The sequence below is a fragment of the Sphaeramia orbicularis genome, chromosome 20, assembly GCF_902148855.1.
Source record: "Sphaeramia orbicularis chromosome 20, fSphaOr1.1, whole genome shotgun sequence".
In the NCBI taxonomy this organism is placed as follows: Eukaryota; Metazoa; Chordata; class Actinopteri; order Kurtiformes; family Apogonidae; genus Sphaeramia; species Sphaeramia orbicularis.
The window spans coordinates 12,820,233-12,831,401 of record NC_043976.1 but is presented as its reverse complement, the minus strand read 5'-3'; the positions used below and the strand labels follow the sequence as shown (position 1 = coordinate 12,831,401).

At 34.3% G+C, this 11,169-nt stretch overlaps 1 protein-coding gene across 2 annotated transcripts; it reads right to left on the bottom strand.

Annotated features, from left to right (window-relative positions):
* Window positions 1-3,261: 3,261 nt before the first annotated feature.
* Window positions 3,262-6,152, bottom strand: LOC115411534 (myosin regulatory light chain 2, smooth muscle minor isoform). 2 transcript variants are annotated; one of them, XM_030123719.1, is made up of 4 exons: window positions 6,022-6,152; window positions 4,571-4,770; window positions 4,022-4,183; window positions 3,651-3,823 (listed from the first exon to the last, which is right to left on the bottom strand). In XM_030123719.1, exons 2-4 carry the CDS (start codon window positions 4,752-4,754, stop codon window positions 3,651-3,653), a joined length of 519 nt encoding a protein of 172 aa, XP_029979579.1. In that variant the 5' UTR covers window positions 4,755-4,770; window positions 6,022-6,152. The 2 variants fall into 2 exon arrangements, with proteins under 2 accessions (XP_029979580.1, XP_029979579.1); XM_030123720.1 differs by lacking the exon at window positions 6,022-6,152 and having other exon boundaries at window positions 3,262-3,823; window positions 4,571-4,754.
* Between the last annotated feature and the right edge of the window lie 5,017 nt (window positions 6,153-11,169).

Here is an 11,169-nt window from a genome sequence, read left to right as displayed (position 1 = left end):
CCACTGTGATGGCTGATATGGAACTAAAACAGCAAAAACACATGAATATACAAGAGAACAGCTGGAGAAGAACTGTCCACTGGAGTGACCACTATGCATAAAAGGGTTAAACACGAAACATATCATTTAAAAGGATTACTGAACAAACTAAAACCCACTTTGTACCTGGTGCTTCTGTCAGTCCCTGAAACACATTCACTCTGACTTCACTGTTAACTAACAACCTTGGAGGTTACCAAACAGTTAGCTTAGCATCCTAGCTAGCATGGAAGTTACACACCTCTCAACTAGTTATTAGAATTTAATGAGGCTAACAGTCCGTCTCACGATGACAAATAAACTAATAATAATGAAATGAAACCAGTGAAACTCTTACCTAGACGTTAAAACATCAGTAAAGGGTCATAGTAGTGCTCAGAGGAGGATGCAGACCTAACGTGGATCCATTCCGTAAGACACAGAGCTGTGGTGCGTTCACGGCACCTCATACGTTTCTACTTTGACTCAGCCCTTACGACTTGCGAAGTGTCACGAAAAATTCTTGTTCTTCTTTTGACAAAATAATGAAACTCTTGAACCTTTTTAATTTTAACCCTCAGGTATATCTGGATGCCACACAAATTCAGTTGGCCACCATTAATACATTATTCATCCTATCTGGTTATTTTGTTTTCATACTTCCTGTGTGTACTTTTTCCCCGACAGCTTTGAAGGGGCCATCATAAATTAAACTCATACACTAGAGGGCGTTATACCAAAGGGATTTAATTATACATCTTGAAATGAGCATCAGCCTCTGACATATTTTGTGAACTTTCCTCAAGGCAGTGTGAAGGCTACATGTTAATAAACCTGAAATGATGAACTAAGAGATGGAATGGTCACTATCACTCTGCAGATGCTGTGGCAATTATCTGCAGGTGGAACTGAAATAAAAAAACTATGAAGCTCTGATGGGAACTTGTTGGCATTAGGTTTGTATTAAACATTCATTGGTCAAATATGTTTTAACACTGATGTGTAATATTTGCTTAGACTGACCCCTGTACATTTTTATTTCAGAATAGATTTAGAATGATGTTATGATGGAATACTGTATGTATCCCAAACCAATAATTGTGCAAATTATATTATGTTTTTTATTAGATTAAGTAAAATCTAAATAGAATAGACTCAAATGCATTCTTTCCACTACAGTAAAATGCAGCTTTCCATTTAAACAGCAGAATATAGTGCCTTTCAGAAGAAGTCCATGTTTAAAGATCAGGAAGTGCTGTGGTGTAAAAGGGGCTGGACTAGTACATGACTCCAGTTTTAAAAGTTTAACCTATATTATATTTTTTAAATTCTTAATTTTCCACATGGAATACATTTCTAAGTTTGGTATATCGCAGAATTTTATTTGTCAAAAATGTATTTTTTTGCAGTTTCCATTTATTTTATTTCTATATTTTTACTTGTAGTTGCAAATAATCTTAGAAATTTCATTAGTACAGTTATCCGATTACTCCCAGTTATTGGACTTTTATGGTCATGTAAACAGGCTCACTGTCTTCTGTGTAAATTTTGGACTTTTCAGTTCCCACCTGTGGGCTGGATTGAACCCTTTGGAGCACATGTGTCAAACATGCGGCCCAGGGGCCAAATCCGGCCACCAAAGGGTCCAGTCCTGCCCTTGGGATGAATTTGTCAAATGCAAAAAAATACACTAAGATATGAACAATCCTTTTATAGTTCAGGTTCCACACTCAGACCAATTCAATCTCAAGTGGGCAGGACCAGTAAAATACTATCATAATAACATATAAATAATGACAACTCCAACTGTTTCTCTTTGTAAATGCAAATATTTTCATGTATTTACATGAAAACAAAGTATAATTTCACAAAAAATGTGAATAACCTGAACAAATATGAACAACCTGAAATTTCTTAAGAGAAGTAAGTACAGTTTTAACAAGATTCTGCCTGTTACTAAATGTTTTGTATTTGTAGATCCACTGTGATCTGTAAGTTATAATGTACATGTATGAATGATAAACTGAGGCAGAATATTGTTAAAATTATACTTATTTTTTCAGTTTGTTCAGTTTATTCACATTGTTTGAAAGGATAGTTTGTAGATGTAAACCTTTTCATAATGTTAATGTACTTTTTTCACCCTAAAACATAGAGAAAGGTTTGGAGTTGACATTATTTCTATATTATGTTATTATTTTACTGGTTCGGCCCACTGCAGATCAAATTTAGCTGAATGTGGCCCCTGAAATAAAATGAGTTTGACACCCCTGCTTTGGAGAGTCAGTTTTGGCCCATGGGCCACAAGTTTGACACCTCTGATATCCTCCTGAGACCCAGCAATGCATTTTATCCTCTGTAGGGGACAAGAGTTTAACAGCTTTATTATTAAAAAAAAACACTGTCCACTGCAAAGGACATTCCATAGAAAAATAATCTGAAAAAAACTGTTGCATCATGTTGTTTCTATCAAGACAATTATTTAATTTAAAAGTCAAACCTTTTCCTTTCCTGGGTCTCAGGACTATATAGACCATTGGTTTGGATTGAACCAGTTGCACTTGACAAGAAGCAGCATTGTTTTCTAATTACAGATAGACTTGGGTTGGTGTCTTGTCTTTTTGCGCTTCACTTTCTTCATGTATCATTTCACATTATTACACTGACCTTGTTTTATGGACATTTATGGTTTGATTTCTTTGCATGTGTGGATCTCATGGGTTGTTACCAATTTCTGGTGAGCATGTTGTGACAATAGCCCCTTTAGAAATATACGTGCTGAAGAAAATGGTAATAGGTTCAATACTTAGACAGTATCTACAGTATTTTGCTTTTCTGTGATGTCATGGCATTCATTCAACAGTTCCTTTGCTTCTGAATTAGGTGTGAGCTGAGTTAATCAGGAGAGGACAAGATTAGCTTTGTCACGTTTGTCTGACATTTGAATGTTCTCTCCTCTGTCGGATAACGACTGTCTTTTACATAACCCCACTCCCTTTCTAGGTAATCATCGTAGATTCCCTTTCACTGTCAGTCTACAAAAACACACTCAGTCTTCCAGCTGGAGTCCTGCTGAGTCTTTTACCTTTTTAGAGAAGGAATTTCAGCCAGCGCTAGTCTGCACATGCTGAATGAATGTGGTGGTGAGGAGGGAGAGTCAACTTGTCATAACTTGAAAAATAGAAAAAAGGTGCATAAGCATTTTCATTGCACCGGTTAGAAAATAAAGAGAGTAATGCGGTACTAGTTTCAGTTGTCTTTTATGCAAGGGAAACAGTCGGCAAAGTACAACTTGATAGAGGGCTTTATTTAAAAAGTTTATATTATAAAATGTAAAAAGTCAGCTAAGCCCGATCATATGAATTCCAAAGACTTATCCCTTAGAGCTCCCAATGTGCTGCCACTCCACATCTTCACATGACAGAAAAAAACCCAACATTTGACAACTTTATATTTTTTCTTCATTATAGATGTGTAAATCTGGCATTACTGGAGGTTCACAGCAAACAGTGGATATTTATTGCTTTGGTTTGTTTTAAATGGGGTTCATACTGGAGAGTCGAGACATGCAGCACTGGCATCTAGCTGATGGAAGAGGAAGAGGGTGGAGAGGAAGATGATGGTTTAGCTCTTTAATCGTCCTTATCCTTGGCACCGTGCTTTAGGATGCGTGTGAACTCCACATAGTTGAAGTTACTCTTCTTGTCGATGGGGGCCTCCCTGAAAAGCTCATCCACCTCCTCATCTGTAAACCGGTCACCCATTGTTGTGAGCAGCTCTCTGAGGTAATCTTCCTGGATGAAACCTGAGAGAAAAGAAGTATGAAATAGTTTAAATAAACAAACTGCTGAATAGTCTTTTGCTTGTAATAACAGGTTTGCTACATTTCAGACATATTCAATATAAAACAACTGCACAGCGCAAGGTTATTCTGTACTTTTTACCCATTACAAGACATTTTAAACTTCTGCATTCATGTCTACACAACAACATCACAGCTTACCTGTCCCCTCCTCATCAAAGCAAGCAAAGGCATTTCTGATCACATCCTCAGGGTCTGTGCCATTGAGCTTCTCTCCAAACATTGTGAGGAACATTGTGAAGTTAATGGGTCCAGGAGCTTCATTCATCATGGCCTCCAGGTATTCATCAGTAGGATTTTTCCCTATATACCAAGAAAAACAGTGCATTTATATTTAAATGTTCAGGATTAATAGCAAAAAATATGAGTAAAACTACAAATTACATTACCAACAAAAACAAATCCAAATATTTATTTCTACATTTGTATACAAATTCTTTTAGCACATTATTTCTTAAGCTTGATGCACCATAATATCATTTCTAGACATTCACTCAAGAGTAACAAATATTGACTCATCCACTTGACCCAAATGATGCAAGTAATGACAGTGTACAAACAGAAAAGTTTGTCACCTTGAAATGTTTCTGTTAATTAGATACACAATAAGTATGTCTGTACTACTTAAAGAAAAAAAGATTAACATATGTTTGGAATCTTAAAAACTTTTTCATAACATCTCCCACTAACCGAGTGAGGCAAGCATATCATGAAGATCCTCTTTGTCAACAAAACCATCACGGTTCTGGTCGATCATGTTGAAGGCCTCCTTGAATTCCTGAATCTGAGACTGGTCAAACATGGCGAAGACATTGGAGGTGGCGCGCTGAGGGCGCTTCTTCGTGGTCTTTCCCTTAGCCTTTTTGCTCGACATTTTGAAGGTGTTATTTCTATGGATGGAACACAATGTGCACTGTTAAGACGACATGTTATAAATAAAGCCATTTATGGTAGCAGACAGATAAAACATTGTTTACAGTTTTTCCCATGAGTGGTGATTGTTGCTATGTGACCTGAAGATATTAATGGCTTAATGCAAGATTTTTGATGGGGATGAAATGTCCTGTTTCACAACAACACTCAACATTTTACAGTAGGAGCAGTACAAAAGAAAATGACAAAAACCCTGAAAAGGAATCTTAAATTAGATATGACATCCTCTAAAATACAATCTGATCCGAGGTAAAGTGGATTATGATGTTACTCCAAATAAGATTTTGTCACTTGTACCCATAAGTCGGTGCCAGGGTAATTTAATTCTGTGGCTGTGATTCCCTGGTGTGGTGTCCTGCACTGGGCTATAAATGGAAATGTTCCTCATCTTTCTGGGTTGATCTGCTTGCTGCCTTCACTGACGGTTGGAAAACTACCGATGTGAGGACAGATGGCCATATCAGGCAATGTCTTATGGAGGCTAATGCTGTCCCATTTATAACTTCCTGCCTACACGGACAGCATATTTGCTTAAGATATTCTGCAAATGAAGTCATACTTTACCATGCCTTTACAATCGTTTACATCTATATAGTATGATTTACTCAATTTATTATCATTAACGTAAGTAATATCTTTGGAATGTATTGCCTAATCGCTATAAACTAAGTCAATAGATTAACACTGCAAATGTTTATAACCTCGAAAACGTTGGTTTACTAATATTTGAATTACAAAGTATATAACAACATCAATAAACCTTGAAAAATAATTAAAATCAGTTCTATGTTTTGCTTCTTATAGCGATAACGCACATCAAAGTACGCACATACTGTTGAATATTACGGCTTTGCGGCCTGGTTTGGCCCCGATTTAAAAGTATAGCATTATAACATACAGCTAGTTCAGTCAAGACAGCGTATGATTGTTTTCGCAGAATTAAAATGTACCTTCTAATGTTAACACATATAAGTTAGCTTGTCGTTATTACAACGCAGTCTGTCATCTTCCCGTTAGCTTTAGCCACATAGCTAACACTAGCCGTGTTTTTAATGCTAAAGATCGCTAGTTTAAAAAGGATAACACCAGCAAATTAACCAGATAAGTGAGTTAAATACCGGTAAATCTGTGCGTTTTCGAGCTATAAAATAAATAATACTGTAGCTAACTATCTCACAGACAGATAAATAAAAAGAAGATAGTTTTACCTGACAACAACCCAGTAATCGACAGCTAGCCCGGTGCTGCTCTTTTCTCAACCACCGCCCTTCACTTCCTGATTATAATGTTGGTTCCGTACAGAAAGGACAGAACAAACCAAGTGGGTAAAACAGGGGAATCGATAAAGTAAGTGTCACTATTATACATCAGAAACAACAAATTATATTTTTTAAGAGTCATCGTAAGAATATTTATGTTATTAAATGTGTATTATAAAGAAAAAAGCTAATAAAATGTAACTACAAATTGAATTCAAATTCCCAATAAATGCTAACACCCCGTCGGAGTAAATGTAGCTTCCTGAAAACACTCCTTTGCCTGCGTTGACATTCCTGGATATGTCCTTTTAAGGGAAGAACGAGCACATCCTCCTCCACATTATGCAATTAAGATAAGGTAAATCATCAGACATCCAAAGACCACTGGTACTAGTCATCCAACATATCTGAGATCTCATCTGAAGTAGTCTTTTCCTGTCTTTTTCTTTTTTTCCCCTCTCTATTGTGATAAATGATGGTAACATACTTCCATAATAACTTTCCATGATTCACAACACTCACAATACAACTTACATTACTGGGATTGTTTTCATTTATCAAATACCAAAGCCACATTTTGTATTGTTTGTATTTTATTTTATTTATAAGCAATGTTTAAGGTGTGTCTCCATTAAAATCAACATGATATTCCATCTAACAAAAACAAAAATACATGTAAGGCAGCTGTAACCAAAATAATGAAATGAAAAATGTCGATAGATTGGTAATAATAGGCACTGACCACAGAACATTGGTCAAACAACAGATGGTACAGTTGCTGTAAAAAGAGGCTTACAGCTACAGGGATGTGGAACTGTTGAGTCACAAGTTAAAACCAGTTGCATTTGTCTCCTACTCCAGGGATCATATCACTTTACAAAGTTAATAACAAATGGTTGAACAATGCATGTGTTATGAGGTATTTATAGATATGCTATAGCCTATGTCTCCAACAAACCACGGTGCAGATGAATGACATGGTATGTGTGGACTCAGGATGACTCCAGGACTATGTTTCACAGAGGAAAATCAAAATCATGTTTTTATTATTATTATTATTATTATTATTATATTATTATTATATATTATTATTATATATTATTAAAAAAACATAATACAAACAAGTAAAATTCACACATTCTGCTGGTGAGACTAAAAATTCAAAGAGGCTCATAAAATTGTGCCACCTAAATAATATGTATAAACATGACAAAAAAATCTAAGATGTCACAAAATAAAACAATATATCAAAATCTGTCCAGTTTTTTAAATCATCCTACAGAACCCTCCTAAAGCTAAACAAATCTGTTTCCAAGCTCTCTAAATGCAAAGGAATTTAACCCTTGCATGCATAGTGGTCACTACAGTGGACAGTTACTCTACAGCTGGGGTGTCAAACTCATTTTAGTTCAGGGGCCACATTCAGCTAAATTTGATCTGAAGTGGGCCGAACCAGTGAAATAATAACATAATAACAATATATGAATGTCAACTCCAAACTTTTCTCTATGTTTTAGAGCAAAAAATTACATTACATTATAAAATGGTTTACATCTGCAAACTATCCTTTCAAACAATGCGAATAACGTGAACAAACTGAAAAAATAAGTGTAATTTTAACAGTATTCTGCCTCAGTTTATCATTTACACATGTTCATTATAACTTCCAGATCACAGTGGATCTAAAACACAAAACATTTAGTAACAGATAGAATCTTGTTACCTCCGCCAGGAAGTATTGTGATCACTTTGCTTTGGGTGCGTGCGTGCATGCATGTGTGCGTGTGTGTTTGTTTGTTGTTTGTTTGTTAGCAAGATAACTCAAAATTTTATCAATTCCTTTTTGTGCTGGTATCAACATTTTCTGAAAATTTCATGAAAATCCATCCATAACTTTTTGAGTTATCTTGCTAACAAACAAACAAACAAACAAGCAAACACACACGGGAGGCAGAGCTGTCTTGGCGGAGGTCTGCGCTCTCCGAGTGCTTTTCTTGTTAAAATTGTACTTACTTTTCTTAAGACATTTCAGGTTGTTCATATTAGTTCAAGTTATTCACATTTTTTGCGAAATTATACTTTGTTTTAGTGTAAATACATGAAAATATTTACATTTACAAAGAGAAAAATTTGGAGTTGTCATTATTATTTATATGTTATTATGATAGTATTTTACTGGTCCCGCCCACTGGAGATTGAATTGGTCTGAATGTGGAACCTGAACTAAAAGGATTGTTAATATCTTAGTGTAATTTTTGCATTTCACAACTTCATCCCAAGGGCCGGACTGGACCTTTTGGCGGGCCGGATTTGGCCCCGGGCCGCATGTTTGACACATGTGCTCTACAGCTTTACTCTTGTATATATAGTTATATAGTTCCATATCTTTCAACACAGTGGACACTTATGCATCATCTCATAAACTGCAATTCATACCATTATTGTAACTTTGCTGTTCTTGATTGGTTCTTGAGTGGAAATCAATTGTTAATATTTATTTTTTGCATATTATCTCCATGAAGTGAGTAATAACTAGTATTAGAATATGTTAAAATGAGAAAACATCAGATTAGCTGCATTAAACATGGTTTCATTTCACTGTTTTCATATCACTTGATGATATTGGGTTTTAAATACATGTTTCTTTGCTTCAAGGATAAAATTCATGGTGTAGCTGAGTGGACATTTTTGTAACTCCATGAAAAACAGGTTGATTAAAAAAAAAAATTCAATCACACTGGGTTTTTTTCATGCCTAAAGAGGAATAAAAACACTCAGGAAAAAAAATCTTGATAAAGGTTCTCATAATTCATGCATGAAAGGTTTAAATCTTTCATTTAGAGCACAGGTGTTAAACATGCGGCCCGTGGGTCAAAACCGGCCTTCCAAAGGTTCCGATCTGGCCAGCAGCAGGATTTTATGGAGCGCAAAAATTACACTGAAGATATGAACATTCAAAGGTGTTGAACTGGTTTTAGCCCAATGTGATCTAAAGTAAAATAATAGTCTAATAACTCTCACAATAAAATGTCAACAAACAACCTGAAAATTAAATACAATTTGAACCATATCTCAATGTCTGTTACTATGTTTTGTGGATTTGTAGACCTGATTTTTAAGCTGTGTTAATAAGTTGACACTAATATTGTAGACATTCTTATTTTAGTTCCATATTCCAAACTAGAAAATTTCAACAACATTATGTTTGTGTAACATTGTGTGTAATGCACATGTACAAGTGATAAGATGAGGCATAATATTGTGAAATTTAGCTTATTTTTCTGAAGAAATTACATTTTTTTCCTGGTTATTCACATCTTTTTGGTTAAAAGATAGTTTGTAAATGCAAATATTTTCATAATATAATGTTTTTATTGCACTAAAATGAAGAGAAAGCTATTGTTAAAATTTAGCCAATTTTTCTGAAGAAATAATTTGTTTTTTCCTGGTTATTCACATCTTTTTAGGGACAAGATAGTTTGTAAATGTAAATATTTTTTATAATAATATTTTTATTGCACTAAAATGAAGAGAAAAACCAATATTGTTAAAATTTTGCTTATTTTCCTGAATAAACTACTTTTTTTTCTGGTTATTCACATCTTTTTGGTGAAAAGATAGTTTGCAAATGCAAATATTTTCATAATATCATGTTTTTATTGCACTAAAATGAAGAGAAAACTAATATTGTTAAAATTTAGCCAATTTTTCTGTAGAATTTTTTTTTTTTTTCTGATTATTCACATCTTTTTGGTGAAAAGATAGTTTGTAAATGTAAATGTTTTCATAATTTAATATTTTTATTGCACTAAAATGAAGAGGAAAAACTAATATTGTTAAAATTTAGCTTATTTTTCTGAAGAAATTACATTTTTTTTCTGGTTATTCACATCTTTTTGGTGAAAAATAGTTTGTAAATGCAGATATTTTCATAATATAATGTTTTTATTGCACTAAAATGAAGAGAAAAACTAATATTGTTAAAATTTAGCCAATTTTTCTGAAGAATTTTTTTTTTTCTTGGTTATTCACATCTTTTTAGTGAAAATATAGTTTGTAAATATAAATGTTTTCATAATTTAATGTTTTTATTGCACTAAAATGAAGAGAAAAACTTGGATTTGTCAGTATTTATAGTTTTTTAAGCTATTATTTTAATGGTTTGGCCCTCTTGAGATCGAATGAGGCTGAATCTGGCCTCTGAACTAAAATGAGTTTGACACCCCTGACTTAGAGGTAAATATGCAGTTACCGAAGAACTATCATTTTTAGTCATCATTTTTGTATTTATTTGATCCCTGGTTAATACACTCATTTTTATTCCATATTGCAGTGTCACATTTATCCACTAGAGGGTGCTCGTCTAATAGGAAATGTTTCATTGCTTTGAGGTATTCAAAGTCTAAAGGTCTTGTGTACCATTTGTTTATAAAGGACTTAATCCTCTGTTACATCAGTGGTATTTAGTGTCTGGAAAAGTTCATGTAAAGGTCAATACAGCTTCAATTCAAGGAAACAAAACAAAACAATAAAAATAGTCCAGATGGATCCCATGCAGTGACAATATAGTTGAAAAGTCCTGGACAGCTGAACACAGAGAGGCACTGCTAAAATTAACATAGTATATGAACTGAAGGACAATAGGAGGCACATATGGAATAGTGTCACAAGTACAGGCAGGTCCATATGTTTTTGGACAGTGACAGTTTTTTTTTTATATATATACAGGGGGGGAAGCAAAATTTACAATGAACATTTAGTTTTTTCTCAGCAGGCACTACATCAATTGTTTTGAAACCAAACATATACTGATGTCATAATCATACCTAACACTATTATCCATACCTTTTCAGAAACTTTTGCCCATATGAGTAATCAGGAAAGCAAACGTCAAAGAGTGTGTGATTTGCTGAATGCACTCGTCACACCAAAGGAGATTTCAAAAATAGTTGGAGTGTCCATAAAGACTGTTTATAATGAAAGAAGAGAATGACTATGAGCAAAACTATTACCAGAAAGTCTGGAAGATACTATTAAAGAAGAATGGGAGAAGTTGTCACCCAAATATTTGAGGAACACTTGCGCAAGTTTCAGGAA

Excerpts from the sequence above, each read along its gene's own strand:
- LOC115411534 (XM_030123719.1), bottom strand. The coding sequence starts at position 4,754 with ATGTCGAGCAAAAAGGCTAAGGGAAAGACCACGAAGAAGCGCCCTCAG. Across the intron at positions 4,184-4,570 it reads TGATATGCTTGCCTCACTCG|GGAAAAATCCTACTGATGAA; the intron begins GTTAGTGGGAGA and ends CTTGGTATATAG. Across the intron at positions 3,824-4,021 it reads CTTTGATGAGGAGGGGACAG|GTTTCATCCAGGAAGATTAC; the intron begins GTAAGCTGTGAT and ends CTTTTCTCTCAG.